We start from the raw sequence: 18,421 nt of genomic DNA, 5'->3' as shown, positions 1-18,421 counted from the left end.
AACAATCAATTAGCATGTTAGCTGTGTGTGCATTAAAGCAAACAAAACGCTAACATATGCTATCTTGCTTCGGAGCAACTTTATGGGTTATTATATTACCTAAATGTGTCACTTTTTGAGTGGATTAATATTGGCCTGTGGATTACTGGATCGCTAGGAGGACAGTTGATTGCTAACGGTTGCGGCGGTTGACTTTAAACTGACGCTAACGCTTATTAGCGTGCGTGACTTTGAGGGACTTTTGAGGAGGAAATATTGTTGTGTTACTTTTGTGCGGTGTTGCTTCCTTATTTGTGATTATTCCAAGCTGATTATCAGATCCTACCTGTATCTTTTTAATGTGTCAGAGTGCGGCACCTAACATGAATGTCACAAGTGTTTCAGAATGACCACGGTCAGCTGGATAAAAACAACAAAACAATAGCTATATAATTTGTCCAGAATCTTAACAGTCCTCTTAGACCGGGGGTCAGCAACCCGCGGCTCTTAAAGGGGAGCATTATCACAATTTCAGAATGGTTAAAACCATTAACAATCAGTTCCCAGTGGCTTATTTTATTTTTCGAAGTTTTTTTCAAAATTTTACCCATCACGCAATATCCCTAAAAAAAGTGCCTGATTTTAACCATCGTTATATACACCCGTCCATTTTCCTGTGACGTCACACAGTGATGCCGATACAAACAAACATGGCGGATAGAACAGCAAGTTTATAGCGACATTAGCTCGGATTCAGACTCGGATTTCAGTGGATTAAGCGATTCAACAGATTACGCATGTATTGAAACGGATGGTTGTAGTGTGGAGGCAGGTAGCGAAAACCAAATTGAAGAAGAAACTGAAGCTATTGAGCCATATCGGTTTGAACCGTATGCAAGCGAAACCGACGAAAACGACATGACAGCCAGCGACACGGGAGAAAGCGAGGACGAATTCGGCGATCGCCTTCTAACCAACGATTGGTATGTGTTTGTTTGGCATTAAAGGAAACTAACAACTATGAACTAGGTTTACAACATATGAAATACATTTGGCAACAACATGCACTTTGAGAGTGCAGACAGCCCAGTTTTCATCAATTAATATATTCTGTAGACATACCCTCATCCGCCCTCTTTTCCTGGGGGTCTGGCGGCAGATTTCTTTGACTTTATGGTTGGAAATGCATCTGCTTTGAGTGTCGCAGGATATCCACACATTCTTGCCATCTTTGTCGTAGCATAGCTTTCGTCGGTAAAGTGTGCGGAACAAACGTCCAATTTCTTGCCACTTTTGCATCTTTGGGCCACTGGTGCAACTTGAATCCGTCCCTGTTGGTGTTGTTACACCCTCCGACAACACACCGACGAGGCATGATGTCTCCAAGGTACGGAAAACAGTCGAAAAAAACGGAAAATAACAGAGCTGATTTGACTCGGTGTTTGTAATGTGTTTGAGAAAATGGCGGATTGCTTCCCGATGTGACGTCACGTTGTGACGTAATCGCTCCGAGAGCGAATAATAGAAAGGCGTTTAATTCGCCAAAATTCACCCATTTAGAGTTCGGAAATCGGTAAAAAAAATATACCGTATTTTCCGCACTATTAGCCGCACCTAAAAACCACAAATTTTCTCAAAAGCTGACAGTGCGCCTTTTAACCCGGTGCGCTTTATATATGGATAAATATTAAGATTCATTTTCATAAAGTTTCGATCCCGCAACTTCGGTAAACAGCCGCCATCTTTTTTCCCGGTAGAACAGGAAGCGCTTCTTCTTCTACGCAAGCAACCGCCAAGGTAAGCACCCGCCCCCATAGAACAGGAAGCGCTTCTTCTTCTACTGTAAGCAACCACCCGCCCGCGTAGAAGAAGAAAAAGCGCGCGGATATTACGTTTCATTTCCTTTGTGTGTTTACATCTGTAAAGACCACAAAATGGCTCCTACTAAGCGTCAGGGATCCGGTTCATGAAAAGACGCAATCTCTCCATCCACACACGGATTACTATTTCACAGCAACTGATATTCCTGTGAAACGCACTGTGGATACAACGGGAGCACGTACGGTGAATATTCGCACCACAGGGAATGAGAAGTCATCCTTCACTGTGGTTCTAGCTTGCCATGCTAATGGCCAGAAACTTCCACCCATGGTGATATTCAAAAGGAAGACCTTGCCAAAAGAGACCTTTCCAGCCGGCGTCATCATAAAAGCTAACTCGAAGGGATGGATGAAGAAAAGATGAGCGAGTGGTTAAGGTAAGTTTAAGTTTACGCGAAGAGGCCGGGTGGCTTTTTTCACGCAGCTCTGTCCATGTTGATATACGATTCCATGCGCGCCCACATCACGCTGGTTTTAATATATTATTAAAGTTTGACTGACCTATCTGACCGTTTTTTTGACATTCCTTTAGCGCAGTTAGATGCGGCTTACATCACGGGGCGGCTTATAGGTGGACAAAGTTTTGAAATATGCCGTTCATTGAAGGCGCGGCTTATAACCCGGGCGCCTTATGGTGCGGAAAATACGGTATATAAATAAAATAAATATATATATACGTATATATATATAGCTAGAATTCACTGAACGTCAAGTATTTGTTATATATATATATATATATATATATATATATAACAAATACTTGACGTTCAATGAATTCTAGCTATATATATATATATATATATATATATATATATATATATATATATATATATGAAATACTTGACTTGGTGAATTCTAGCTGTAAATATACTTCTCCCCTTTTAGCCACGCCCCCGACCACCCCGACCACGCCAGCCCCCTCCCCCCACCTCCCGAAATCGGAGGTCTCAAGGTTGGCAAGTATGCTACTTAGGTATGTCTAGCGTGTGTGCTACTGTGTGCTTAGCAGTTGTGTAGCTGCTAGCTCCTAGTAGCCTATAGCCTAGCATGTTTACCTTTTGGAAATAACTTTGGTAAAATACAATACATTGTGTGTGTATTGGGAGGACATTTAGATGTTAACTGTCTGTGCTGCTTTGCACAAGTAAACCCGCTGCAGCGCTGCTTGTATCGCACATGATATCGCACACAAGTAATCACGCTGCAGGGCTGCTTGTACCGCACATGAAATCACACACCTACTCAGTGGCCTAGTGGTTAGAGTGTCCGCCCTGAGATCGGTAGGTCGTGAGTCATACCAAAGACTATAAAAATGGGAGCCATTACCTCCCTGCTTGGCACTCAGCATCAAGGGTTGGAATTGGGGGTTAAATCACCAAAAATGAAACCCGGGCGCGGCCACCGCTGCTGCTCACTGCTCCCCTCACCTCCCAGGGGGTGATCAAGGGTGATGGGTCAAATGCAGAGAATAATTTCGCCACACCTAGTGTGTGTGTGACAATCATGGGTACTTTAACTTGAACTTTTAACAAGTAATCACGCTGCAGGACTGCTTGTATCTCACATGATATCACACTAGGGCTGGGCGATATATCGATATACGAGATATATTGCGGGTTTGTCTCTGTGCGATACAGAAAATGACTATATCGTGATATCGAGTATACGTTCTCACGCAGTTGCATTTAGCTGCGGGCATTACACTACAGGCTCTTCCCACTCTTTCTTGTCTGTCCTTCTCACAGACAGACAAGCGCACCTTCTTACATACGTCACATACTGTCACGTCATACGTCACATACGTATACGCCCTCCCCGAGCAGAGAGGTAGCAGCATGGCTAACGTTAGCTGTGATGCTAGCGGAGTGGTAATACAAGAGAAAGAAGGTGCGAATCTGGTAACAAATGGAGGAATAATTAATTCCCAAGAAAAACAGCAGGGGGTCCATCGTCTGGCGGTGGTTTGGCTTCAAGTGGGAATATGTCGAACAGACAACCGTAATTTGTCAAGTGTGGGGCAAAAGCGTTGCTATAAAAAGTAGCATTACTGCTGTAACAAACAGTTCAGGGTGTCCCAAGTTACCGGAGTGAGGAGTTTTGTCCCTCCAGAGTTGTTGCCGTAGAGCTGTAGCGTAGGGTGTGTGTGGTTGTGGAAGGAGGTGTGTGATGTTGACATTAAAGACGCGGTGGCTACCGAACCTGCTCTAATGTCTCCCGTTTATTATTTTATTAGATAAGTACACTGTATAGGCAAACCCAGGACACTCGGCTACACTGCTAATATGTAGCATCATTTGAAAAGTCACCCGCTAGACAAAGAAGAGGGCTTACTCCGCACGTCGATATCTCCGTTCGGTGCCACACGCCCACACCATCAAAATGCCGAGGCAAACATTTCCAGATCAACACCGTTTGAAAAAAATAGTGATTTTTTTTAGTTGTGATTTCCTTCTCTGCATGAAAGTTTAAAAGTAGCATATATTAATGCAGTATGAAGAAGAATGTTTTCATGTAGACACATAGAATCATCATACTGCTGTGATTATATGCATCAAGTGTTCATTCAAGGCTAAGGCAAAATATCGAGATATATATCGTGTATCGCGATATGGCCTTAAAATATCGCGATATTAAAAAAAGGCAATATCGCCCAGCCCTATAACACGCTGCAGGACTGCTTGTATCGCACATGATATCACACACAAGTAATCACGCTGCAGGACTGCTTGTATCGCACATGATATCACACACAAGTAATCACACTGGAGGACTGCTTGTATCGCACACAAGTAATCACGCTGCAGGACTGCTTGTACCGCACATGATATCACACACAAGTAATCACGCTGCAGGACTGCTTGTACCGCACATGATATCACACACAAGTAATCACGCTGCAGGACTGCTTGTACCGCACATGATATCACACACAAGTAATCACGCTGCAGGACTGCTTGTACCGCACATGATATCACACACAAGTAAACACTCTGCAGGACTGCTTGTACCGCACATGATATCACACACAAGTAAACACTCTGCAGGACTGCTTGTACCGCACATGATATCACACACAAGTAATCACGCTGGAGGACTGCTTGTATCGCACACAAGTAATCACTCTGCAGGACTGCTTGTACCGCACATGATATCACACACAAGTAAACACTCTGCAGGACTGCTTGTACCGCACATGATATCACACACAAGTAATCACGCTGGAGGACTGCTTGTATCGCACACAAGTAATCACGCTGCAGGACTGCTTGTACCGCACATGATATCACACACAAGTAAACACTCTGCAGGACTGCTTGTACCGCACATGATATCACACATTTGACATGCAAGCCGGTATAATCCGATGTGTTATCGCAACAATACCTGACATTAGTGTCTTATGGACACATTCCTTTCCAACATGGACATTACTGCCTAACTCCCACCTGTTTGAAGAAGGCAGTGGTAAAGTTCCCTCCCTCAATGGCCATATCTCCCAGCATCCTCTTCTGGTTGGCTTTCTTCAGGATGTTCTCCTCCACGGTGCGCTCACTGATGAGCCTGGAGACGAGCACACAAACATCATAATCATCATCAACATTATTACCGGTAGTACCGGTATATGAGTTTACAGGAGGTGACAGACCTGGCCTGAAAATAAAATCGCAGATTTTTTTCACGAAAAAAATGTGTTTTATGGATTTTTTTCCTACTTTTTAAAATAAACTAATTGATACAAATGACAGTGATAGTTCAAAGCATGTTTTGCTTTCATTTGATGAAAAATTAGTAGTTTGAAAGGAAATAAACAATGCTACAATTTACAGGGATACATGGCATGAACATATACTTCCTCTTACGCTTGGCAACATTTTATAAAGCTGTTTTATTAATAAATAGCACTTTTTGAGGAGTAACTGTCAAAAAACGTACAAAAATGTAGCGTGTAAATAAGAGCGCCCACAAAAAAGGGTCAGTAAGCGGCATGAACATCATTAAAGTTCAAGTTAAAGTCCCCATGATTGTCACACACACACTAGGTGTGGCGAAATTATCACCCTTGAACATACTTGCCAACCCTCCCGAATTTTCCGGGAGACTCCCGAAATTCAGTGTGTCTCCCGAAAACCTCCCGGGACAAATATTGTCCCGAAAATCTCCCGATTTTCAGCCGGAGCTGGAAGCCACGCCCCCTCCAGCTCCATGCGGCCCTGAGTGAGGACAGCCTTTTTTCATGACGGGAGGACAACAGGGTGACAAGAACTAAATCATCCAGACTCGAGATAAATTGTATTATTATGTTTATCTTACCTAAAAATAAATATATTTATTAATTTACAAAAAAAAAAAAAACTAAATACATGTTTACTACATTTTGCTAAAAACATCAAAATTAATTGTATTTTTATTTGTATTTTTTCCTGATTCCTTATTACATCCAGCCATGTGTTACATTAAAATAAACATATTTGAAATTATTGATTTTAAATTATCATAATAATTCATTTCAGTATTTTCCGCACTATAAGGCGCACCTAAAAACCACAAATTTTCTCAAAAGCTGACAGTGCGCCTTATAACCCGGTGCGCTTTATATATGAATAAATATTAAGATTCATTTTCATAAAGTTTCGGTCTCGCAACTACGGTAAACAGCCGCCATCTTTTTTCCCCGTAGAAGAGGAAGTGCTTCTTCTTCTACGCAAGCAACCGCCAAGGTAAGCACCCGCCCCCATAGAACAGGAAGCGCTTCTTCTTCTACTGTAAGCAACCACCCGCCCGCGTAGAAGAAGAAAAAGCGCGCGGATATTACCGTACGTTTCATTTCCTTTGTGTGTTTACATCTGTAAAGACCACAAAATGGCTCCTACTAAGCGACAGGGATCCGGTTCATGAAAAGACGCAATCTCTCCATCCACACACGGATTACTATTTCACAGCAACTGCCTAAAGACTTTCAAGAAAAGCTGGCTACTTTCCGTGCATATTGTAAAAACAAGATAGCTGAAAAAAAGATCCGGCCAGAGAACATTATCAACATGGACGAGGTTCCACTGACTTTTGATATTCCTGTGAACCGCACTGTGGATACAACGGGAGCACGTACGGTGAATATTCGCACCACAGGGAATGAGAAGTCATCCTTCACTGTGGTTCTAGCTTGCCATGCTAATGGCCAGAAACTTCCACCCATGGTGATATTCAAAAGGAAGACCTTGCCAAAAGAGACCTTTCCAGCCGGCGTCATCATAAAAGCTAACTCGAAGGGATGGATGAAGAAAAGATGAGCGAGTGGTTAAGGTAAGTTTAAGTTTACGCGAAGAGGCCGGGTGGCTTTTTTCACGCAGCTCCGTCCATGTTGATATACGACTCCATGCGCGCCCACATCACGCTGGTTTTTAATATATTATTAAAGTTTGACTGACCTATCTGACTGTTTTTTTGACATTCCTTTAGCGCAGTTAGATGCGGCTTACAACACGGGGCGTCTTATAGGTGGACAAAGTTTTGAAATATGCCGTTCATTGAAGGCGCGGCTTATAACCCAGGGCGCCTTATGGTGCGGAAAATACGGTATTATGTTTATCTTACCTAAAAATAAATATATTTATTAATTTACAAAAAAAAACAACTAAATACATGTTTACTATATTTTGCTAAAAACATCAAAATTAATTGTATTTTTATTTGTATTTTTTCCTGACTCCTTATTACATCCAGCCATGTGTTACATTAAAATAAACATATTTTAAATTATCATAATAATTCATTTAAAATGACCATATTTAATTATTAAAATAATTGCTTGTTTATCAACAACTTTAGCATTTTATTCATTACATTTTGAAACTCTCAGAAGCCAAATTATGTTATATTCCTTAAGATTTATCTATGCAACTTTGAAGTATCAATTATCTAAACACAGTTTTGTTTGCATATTTTCAGGATGTAGATATATATATATATATATATATATATATATATATATATATATATATACACTGTATATGTATGAAATACTTGACTTGGTGAATTCTAGCTGTCAATATACTCCTCCCCTCTTAACCACCCCCACCCCCCTCCTCCCGAAATCGGAGGTCTCAAGGTTGGCAAGTATGCCCTTGAACACCCCCTGGGAGGGGAGGGGAGCAGTGAGCAGCAGCGGTGGCCGCGCCCGGGAATCATTTTTGGTGATTTAACCCCCAATTCCAACCCTTGATGCTGAGTGCCAAGCAGGGAGGTAATGTCTCCCATTTTTATAGTCTTTGGTATGACTCGGTATGACTTTGAGCAAAGAACCAGCATGACATTATGTAGACCACAAGGAAGTGTTCACATGTAGAAACAAATACGACCTCTCTAAATTGACAACTAAAACCATGAATGAATTACATGAATTTAGTGCCCAGCCCTGTGATGCTACATGCCAACATGTACCTGTAGATGTGCACGTCTCGAGTCTGGCCGATGCGGTGGCACCGGTCCTGGGCCTGAGCGTCCATGGTCGGGTTCCAGTCACTGTCATAGAACACGACCGTGTCCGCACCCGTCAGGTTGACGCCCACACCTCCGCTGCGAGTGGACAGAATGAAGCAAAAGATCCGTCGGTCGGCGTTGAAGCGCTCCATGAGGGCCTGGAGGAGAATGACAACATTGCAAGTCACGTCCAAAAAGAGGAAAGCACTACAGTGGAACCTCCATTTACAAACTTAATTGTTCTTTGTTCTTATTTGAAGTGTTCAGCAAGAGTTCAACATGGTAACACTCCAAACACAGAAAGTGCTTTGTTGCTGTTAAAGCACGTACAGTGGAATTTCATGTTTACAAATGTAATTGGTAGGGGTGTAACGGTACACAAAAATTTCGGTTCGGTACGTACCTCGGTTTATAGGTGACGGTTCATTTTCGGTACAGTAAGAAAACAACAAAATAACAATTTTGGGGTTATTTATTTACCAAATTTGCAAAATCTTCCACCAAAAATATTTTTCTTAGTGGAATATTTGATGTGAAGTAATAGGAACCTTGGATAGGTCAATAATTCATAATTACATTGATTTTGATTCAATATTATCTTTTGAGCAATGAAAGTTTAAAAGAAAAAAAAACAGCTTTGTTTTATTAGTCAACACTGCAACTTTTTCTAAATTACATTTTACCTTTAAGCTTTTTTATTTCACTTTTGTTATGTTTTTGTTTATTTTAATAGTATTTTTAGAATGTGGCGTGGGCCTTTAAAACATTAGCTGTGGGCCGCAAATGGCCTCCGGGGCACACTTTTGACACCCCTGCTATAGATAATAAAAAATTAAATGTGATAAATCTATGGATAAAAAGCAGAGCCTAGCGACGCATGCGCGTTTATCATAACTCTCTCTCTCTCTCGGTCTCTGCCCCTCCCTCACCAATGCTGCTGCACGCACAATTTGTTTTGTTTTTAACCCCTTCTTAACCCTGAACGTACATTGAAAATACACGCAACCCTGACTCAAAATGCCGGACATTTGAGGCATTTAAGAAACTCTGCCCTGACAGCTCCGCAAAAGAGGACATGTCCGGGGAAAAGAGGACGTATGGTCAGTCTATCGTAGCCCGTTAGCTGCTAGCATGCCGTGTGTTATGCCTCGGTGTGCATTGTTTACACAATGTGCGTTACGCTACTTAATATGTCCGTGTGGAAACTCGTTCGGTACACCGCCGAACCGAACCACCCGTACTGAAACGGTTCAATACAAATACACGTACCGTTACACCCCTATCAATTGGTTCTTGAACAGTCTTCGTAAATTGAAAAGTTTGTATAGTGAAGCGAATGTCTCCATTAGAAACAATGTAAATATGATTAATGGGTTCCAGCCTCCACAAAAGTCAGTATTTTAGGTTTGTACACAATATGAAATGCTATACAGTACTGTATATCAAACTAACAGAATAAGGATCAACTTTATATTTATTATCAAGCTGAACTGTTCTGTATGGCTGCTCTGCCAACACGAAGAGACACACAGAAGTCCCTCTTGTGCCCTCACAAATGATCAGAAATCACAAAAATCCTTAACTTTAATAACCACTTGTATATACACAAGCATAACAAACAGAAGTAAAATACACTCACATTAAAGGGGAACTGCCCTTTTTTTTTGGAATTTTGCCTATCGTTCACAATCATTACCAAAGACAAGATGACCGATGTATTAATTTAATGCATTCAAACTCGTAAATAAATGGATTTTATGGGAGGTCCTCTATTCCGCTTATAAAACCCTCCAAAAAGCGCCAACAATACTCCATTTTAGTGCCTTGAACATGAACCAAGTATTAGTGATATTGTTATCATAGGCGCTAGCGCTAACAAACTATTTATACCGCAGGTGTGATCACTGGCTTTTTGTGCCAATGTTTACATCATCGAGTGGTCAGCTGCTTCCTTGCTTCGTGGAAGTTTATCCTACATCATAAATCACAACGGTCATTGGCAGAGCGGCCGTGCCAGCAACCTGAGGGTTCCTGGTTTGATCCCCAGCTTCCGCCATCAGTGTGTGTGTGAATGTGGAAATAGTGTCAAAGCGCTTTCAGTACCTTGAAGGTAGAAAAGCGCTATACAAGTTTGACCCATTAATACAGTTATACCTCTCACCATGATAGTGGAAGGACAAAGACGTATTCTGACAAGTTGGTAGACTTTTGACAGCCAATTTAGACCCGGAAATGGCATGAACAACACAAAAAGTCGCTTGGTTCCACCCCCCTTTTCTTTGTGAGGATTATGAGTCATTCTTCATCTAAATGGAATATAACAAGATTCTATCAGTCGGCATCCTAATGACAGCAAACATTGCGTAGCAAGTGATATTTTATTTTGGTTGTTGGCTCTCATGAAGTCCGCAGTGAGTAGCACCAGTGATGTTGGAAAAAAGCGAACATCGTTTCAGAAATTATAGTGGTATGCTTAAAATGATCAAAATATGTAAATATTAAATGTTACTTTATTATATACTAAATTACATAAACATGCATAAGAAGAGATACCAATAGGCAATATTAGATATTACTGTATTATATACTATATTACATATATACTTACAATAAGTATATAAAACCATCATGGAGGTATTTGGATGTTTTTTAAGGGCTTTATAGGCAGGATAGAGCGGTTCCATTGTAAGCAGACTTATGATCGCATGTATTTAATATTTAGAATGCCATCCATCCATCTTCTTCCGCTTATCCGAGGTCGGGTCGCGGGGGCAGCAGCTTAAGCAGGGAAGCCCAGACTTCCCTCTCCCCAGCCACTTCGTCCAGCTCCTCCCGGGGGATCCCGAGGCGTTCCCAGGCCAGCCGGGAGAGATAGTCTTCCCAGCGTGTCCTGGGTCTTCCCCGTGGCCTCCTACCGGTCGGACGTGCCCGAAACACCTTCCTAGGGAGGCGTTCGGGTGGCATCCTGACCAGATGCCCGAACCACCTCATCTGGCTCCTCTCCATGTGGAGGAGCAGCGGCTTTACTTTGAGCTCCCCCCGAATGACAGAGCTTCTCACCCTATCTCTAAGGGAGAGCCCCGCCACTCGGCGGAGGAAACTCATTTCGGCCGCTTGTACCCGTGATCTTGTCCTTTCGGTCATGACCCAAAACTCATGACCATAGGTGAGGATGGGAACGTAGATCGACCGGTAAATCGAGAGCTTTGCCTTCCGGCTCAGCTCCTTCTTCACTACAACGGATCGATACAGTGTCCGCATTACTGAAGACGCCGCACCGATCCGCCTGTCGATTTCACGATCCACTCTTCCCTCACTCGTGAACAAGACTCCGAGGTACTTGAACTCCTCCACTTGGGGCAAGATCTCCTCCCCAACCCGGAGATGGCACTCCACCCTTTTCCGGGCGAGAACCATGGACTCGGACTTGGAGGTGCTGATTCCCATCCCAGTCGCTTCACACTCGGCTGCGAACCGATCCAGTGAGAGCTGAAGATCTTGGCCGGAGGAAGTCATCAGGACCACATCATCTGAAAATAGCAGAGACCTAATCCTGCAGCCACCAAACCAGATACCCTCAACGCCCTGACTGCGCCTAGAAATTCTGTCCATAAAGGTTATGAACAGAATGGGTGACAAAGGGCAGCCTTGGCGGAGTCCAACCCTCACTGGAAACGTGTCCGACTTACTGCCGGAATGCAATTATTTAGAATGCATTAAAGAAAAAAATACATCCGTTGTCATGTTTTTCATAATAATTTTGTGAACGATAGGCAAAATTCTAAAAAAAAAAAAGGCAGTTCCCCTTAAACAAGGGCAAGGAGCTGAAGAGACAAAAAAAGTGCAGCTGAACGAGAGGTGGTGGCTTTTCCTTTGCTGTGAAATAAGACTGCTCTCGCATATTTTTCCAGAAAAGTCTCGTCTCGCTACAATTAAAAACTTACTGTAGTGCGAAGCCTGCTTCGCCAATTCTTTCATACTTGTGATCGCCATTAATGTACTCCTCGCAAATACTCTATTTTTAACTCCTCCTTCTTTCCACGCTGGTCTGTTGAGTTTTTGGCACGCACGCACGCACGCGGTTCTACTGCACTCTGATTGGCCAGTACCAACCTGTCTTTGCTCCACTCGGGTGCTGCCGTCGAGCCGCAGGTAGATGTGTCCGTGGTAGTTGAGGAACTGCTCCAAGATGTCCAGCATGCGAGTCATCTGGGTGAAGATCAGCACTCTGTGGCCGCCCGTCTTCAGATTGCGCAACAACAAGTGGAGCGTCTGCAACTTCCCTGTCGGGAGAGAACGCCAACGTACAAAGTCAGGAAACAATGACAAAGTCAGGTCAACTGTACATACAGGTAAAAGCCAGTAAATTAGAATATTTTGAAAAACTTGATTTATTTCAGTAATTGCATTCAAAAGGTGTAACTTGTACATTATATTTATTCATTGCACACAGACTGATGCATTCAAATGTTTATTTCATTTAATTTTGATGATTTGAAGTGGCAACAAATGAAAATCCAAAATTCCGTGTGTCACAAAATTAGAATATTACTTAAGGCTAATACAAAAAAGGGATTTTTAGAAATGTTGGCCAACTGAAAAGTATGAAAATGAAAAATATGAGCATGTACAATACTCAATACTTGGTTGGAGCTCCTTTTGCCTCAATTACTGCGTTAATGCGGCGTGGCATGGAGTCGATGAGTTTCTGGCACTGCTCAGGTGTTATGAGAGCCCAGGTTGCTCTGATAGTGGCCTTCAACTCTTCTGCGTTTTTGGGTCTGGCATTCTGCATCTTCCTTTTCACAATACCCCACAGATTTTCTATGGGGCTAAGGTCAGGGGAGTTGGCGGGCCAATTTAGAACAGAAATACCATGGTCCGTAAACCAGGCACGGGTAGATTTTGCGCTGTGTGCAGGCGCCAAGTCCTGTTGGAACTTGAAATCTCCATCTCCATAGAGCAGGTCAGCAGCAGGAAGCATGAAGTGCTCTAAAACTTGCTGGTAGACGGCTGCGTTGACCCTGGATCTCAGGAAACAGAGTGGACCGACACCAGCAGATAACATGGCACCCCAAACCATCACCCAACCATGCAAATTTTGCATTTCCTTTGGAAATCGAGGTCCCAGAGTCTGGAGGAAGACAGGAGAGGCACAGGATCCACGTTGCCTGAAGTCTAGTGTAAAGTTTCCACCATCAGTGATGGTTTGGGGTGCCATGTCATCTGCTGGTGTCGGTCCACTCTGTTTCCTGAGATCCAGGGTCAACGCAGCCATCTACCAGCAAGTTTTAGAGCACTTCATGCTTCCTGCTGCTGACCTGCTCTATGGAGATGGAGATTTCAAGTTCCAACAGGACTTGGCGCCTGCACACAGCGCAAAATCTACCCGTGCCTGGTTTACGGACCATGGTATTTCTGTTCTAAATTGGCCCGCCAACTCCCCTGACCTTAGCCCCATAGAAAATCTGTGGGGTATTGTGAAAAGGAAGATGCAGAATGCCAGACCCAAAAACGCAGAAGAGTTGAAGGCCACTATCAGAGCAACCTGGGCTCTCATAACACCTGAGCAGTGCCAGAAACTCATCGACTCCATGCCACGCCGCATTAATGCAGTAATTGAGGCAAAAGGAGCTCCAACCAAGTATTGAGTATTGTACATGCTCATATTTTTCATTTTCATACTTTTCAGTTGGCCAACATTTCTAAAAATCCCTTTTTTGTATTAGCCTTACACAATATTCTAATTTTGTGACACACGGAATTTTGGGTTTTCATTTGTTGCCACTTCAAATCATCAAAATTAAATGAAATAAACATTTGAATGCATCAGTCTGTGTGCAATGAATAAATATAATGTACAAGTTACACCTTTTGAATGCAATTACTGAAATAAATCAAGTTTTTCAAAATATTCTAATTTACTGGCTTTTACCTGTATGTGGGTGTCCACATTGGAATGGTGATGGGATGGGTTTTTTGGCTCTTTGAAGGGAGCCGAATCTTGAGGAGCCGTTCAAAAGACTGGCTTGTTACTATATTCAATTTTTAAGCAGTTAGTTTTCATCAATGAAACAGTCACTCTTGGCAGTGATAAAAGTTTGGTCAGTAAATCAAAAAGTATACATTACACCAATGTAAACACTATTGGTGGTCATTTTGAAATATTGAGCATCTAATTTGGCTTTTGTTTCTATTGTGAACATTCTTTGACAGCGACGTCACAATGTACGTCAAGGCTATTCAACTACATTATGGAGAGGGCCCAGGGCTCACACATCAAAATTTAGAAAGTGCTTCAGCAGGTTATATCCCTTTGAGACTGTTTACTTAGTAAACACATCAGCTTTCACACTGCATTGTCAATACATTCATTTTTCTGCCCTCGCTACCCGTTTGCAGCATGTGCAGCTAGACAGATAGTTAACAGCATGGAGAAACAGAAGCTAAGTTTTGTTTATGACTGATGTTCCTTCTTTTGAATTATTTTATTTATTTCTTTGTACATCTTCCTTTATTGAGGTTTGTAAGACTGAAAATATAAACATTACAAAAATATGATGTCCGTTGTGTATGTTACATAAATAAAATAGGATTAGTCTTAATACACACAGCAAACATTGCACGCAAGGTTTAACAATTAAAACCACGGTGTAGCTTTACCGCCCTCTGCAGTTTTAACTGCCAGTTAGACAAAAACAACACGACCACGGATACAAAAGACATCACAAAGTCAACAATCTCAATACGTTCATACTTTGTTGTCCAGTCGCAATTAAAAGTCAGATTTTAAGGATTTACTTAGATTTTTTTCAGGATCGCTGTTACCATCTTCTTCTACTCACAGACTGCTGCTTCATTGTGACACACGTTTCGCTGTTGCCCCCTGCGTGGTGGCGGGAGCACTGCATACACGAGCAACCCTGTTTTGAATGGTTTCATCAAGACTATTTGGGTGTAGTTTGGTGGGCCGGCAGTTGAATAGGTTGATGTAAGCTATACCTTGCCAGAGGTGGGTAGCAACGCGCTACATTTACTCCGTTACATCTATTTGAGTAACTTTTGGGATAAATTGTACTTCTAAGAGTAGTTTTAATGCAACATACTTTTACTTTTACTTAAGTAAATTTATAGAGAAGGAACGCTACTTTTACTCCGCTACTTTTATCTACATTCAGCTCGCTACTCGCTACTAATTTTTATCGATCTGTTAATGCACGCTTTGTTTGTTTTGGTCTGTCAGACAGACCTTCAAAGTGCCTGCCTTACTGGTGACGTTTCACTTCGTTCCACCAATCAGATGCAGTCACTGGTGACGCTGGACCAATCAAACAGAGCCAGGTGGTCACATGATCTGACTTAAACAAGTTGAAAAACTTATTGGGGTGTTACCATTTAGTGGTCAATTGTACAGAATGTGTACTGTACTGTGTAATCTAATAATAAAAGTTCCAATCAATCAATCAAAAGTGTGAAGGAAAAAAGATACTTTTTTATTTCAACCGTACATCCCGTCAAAAGCCTAAAGACTGACCGCACATGAGGACGTTCCTGTCTTCACAATAAAAGTGCCGCTCCATCGCACCTGCGCTTTCAAAACAAGAGTCTCCGAAAGCCAGCGCAAACCAGCTAGCAAGCTACGGAGTTTGACACCAATATATTTCTTGTAAAGTGTATAAAAACGAATATGGAAGCTGGACATATAAGATGCCAAAAACCAACCACTTTCATGTGGTATTAGACAGAAAGGAGGAACTTTTCTTCTCCTCCATTTGAAAACGTGGACGTTATCATCACTACTGTCTGATTACAGTCAATGCAAGTCATCAGAATCAGGTAATACACCAACTTATATTCTTGTCTTCACGAAAGAAAGGAATCTATATGTGTTAAACATGCATGTATATTCATTAAAACACCTTTAACATGTAAACAAAAACGGCAAAATAAATAAATATAAATTATATACTGTATATATCAATGTATGTATATATATATATATATATATATATATATATATATATATATATATATGTGTGTGTGTGTGTGTGTGTGTGTGTGTGTGTATATATATACACACACACACACACACACACACACACACACACACACACACACACACACACACACACACACACACACACATATATATATGATATGTGTGTGTATGTTACTCAGTACTTGAGTAGTTTTTTCACAACATACTTTTTACTTTTACTCAAGTAAATATTTGGGTGACTACTCCTTACTTTTACTTGAGTAATAAATCTCTAAAGTAACAGTACTCTTACTTGAGTACAATTTCTGGCTACTCTACCCACCTCTGCTAATAATGTTGTTGTATGCACACTGTGTCGAGCGGAAATGGCCTATCATAGCAGCACAACGGCAGTGTTCTTGCCATCACCATCAACTAGTCAATCGTCCGCGTGAGTGTACGTTGTCATCATTACACAAAAACATGAATGTGTCATTTGTATCTGCGTTGTAAATTCATAAACTAAAGCACCGTTTCGCTCTGAGAGGAGCGTTTGGCGTGCCTGTTCAGTGTTTACAAAGACGCGCTCCTCTTTAACGCTAACGTTAATTAGTTGTGCAAATACCTTTTACAACATTAACAATTACGTATACTATGTACAAACGAACAATTAACTTTCACTTTAATCATACTATCATTGTTGTGTTATTAAGCAAAATAAGCAAAAGTTTTACTTTTGTTGAAATGTTTACACTGTTGTTACAGAATATTTCGTTTTGCACTTTTTTGTATTGGATGTTTATCTTTATTTTTGCACATTTTAGCAAATAAGCAATACTTTTACTTTTGTTGAAATGTTTACACTGTTGTTACAGAATATTTCCGTTTTGCACTTTTTTGAATTGGATGTTTATCTTTATTTTTGCACATTTTAAAGCAAAATAAGCAATACTTTTACTTTTGAAATGCTTATACTATTGCAGACTATTAAGATTTGCACTGGATGTTTACTTTTATATTTGCACATTAAAAGCAAATAAGCTACTTTTAATTTTGTTAAATGTTTACATTGTTACAGAATATTTTGTCATGTTGTTGTCAATGTTGACTGAGTGGCCATACTTTTTTTTTTGTAAATAAAAGCCATGCCTTTTGAAAAAACTGGCCTACATTTATTTTTTTCATCTTCATTTTAAATAAAAAAAATAATCGGTAAAAGGAAAAAGAATCTATAGATTAATCGAAAAAATAATCTATAGATTAACCGATTAATCGAAAAAAATAATCTATAGATTAATCGATAGAAAAATAATCGTTAGCTGCAGCCTTAATATATATATGATATGAGTGTGTATGTTACTCATCAGTTACTCAGTACTTGAGTATTTTTTTCACAACATACTTTTTACTTTTACTCAAGTAAATATTTGGGTGACTACTCCTTACTTTTACTTGAGTAGTAAATCTCTAAAGTAACAGTACTCTTACTTGAGTACAATTTCTGGCTACTCTACCCACCTCTGTACCGTGCATGTCGTCACCCTTGCGGATTGCGCGGAAGTGCATCCAAATGACTGTTGTTCGTTTTGTTTTTTCCCCAGTTGCTAAATTCTCTCTCTAATTCCAAATACAGCGCCTAAGAGGCTCCAGGTGGTTCAGGTGCTTATTAAACTCCTCCCCTAAATTACCTTCCAGCGTGCACATGATAGTTTTCACATGGCTAGAGCCTTCTGTGACAACTAACTCGGTGATGTCATTCCTCCTTCAATAAATTAGGTTGATTCTGAGAGGGCGGCGCGGGCAATTTGCATAAACAACTCTCAAACCAACGCATTACATTTGCGCATCGGTTATCATCGTTGACTTGAAAGAGCTGTTCAAAAGACTCGACTCAGTCGCGAACGTCACATCTCCAGTGTTATGCCTTCATCGACACAACCAAATGGTACTGCAATGTCAACATTCCAAAGTTCATCACAACAAAGCCGTGTCCTTACCACAATCATACTGGATGAGGCGTAGGTCGGGGAACTGGGTGCGCATGTAGCACTGGACGCGATGCAGGCTGCGAGTCAGCGGAGTGACGTGTTCCGAGAGCGCTGAGGAG

At 41.3% G+C, this 18,421-nt stretch overlaps 1 protein-coding gene across 1 annotated transcript in view; it reads right to left on the bottom strand.

Moving 5' to 3' along the window:
- Positions 1 to 18,421, bottom strand: part of srcap (Snf2-related CREBBP activator protein) — a 77,267-nt gene that overhangs the window by 6,628 nt on the left and 52,218 nt on the right. Inside the window, 4 exon segments of the mRNA XM_061927493.1 lie at positions 5,306 to 5,420; positions 8,298 to 8,494; positions 12,450 to 12,619; positions 18,312 to 18,421. The exon segment at positions 18,312 to 18,421 is cut by the window's right edge and continues 93 nt beyond it. Of these exon segments, the coding sequence (XP_061783477.1) occupies positions 5,306 to 5,420; positions 8,298 to 8,494; positions 12,450 to 12,619; positions 18,312 to 18,421 (592 nt within the window).

The sequence above is a fragment of the Nerophis lumbriciformis genome, linkage group LG32 (genome assembly GCF_033978685.3).
Source record: "Nerophis lumbriciformis linkage group LG32, RoL_Nlum_v2.1, whole genome shotgun sequence".
NCBI lineage: Eukaryota > Metazoa > Chordata > Actinopteri > Syngnathiformes > Syngnathidae > Nerophis > Nerophis lumbriciformis.
Note: the sequence above shows the minus strand (reverse complement) of the source record. Positions and strands in the feature narration are given on the sequence as shown.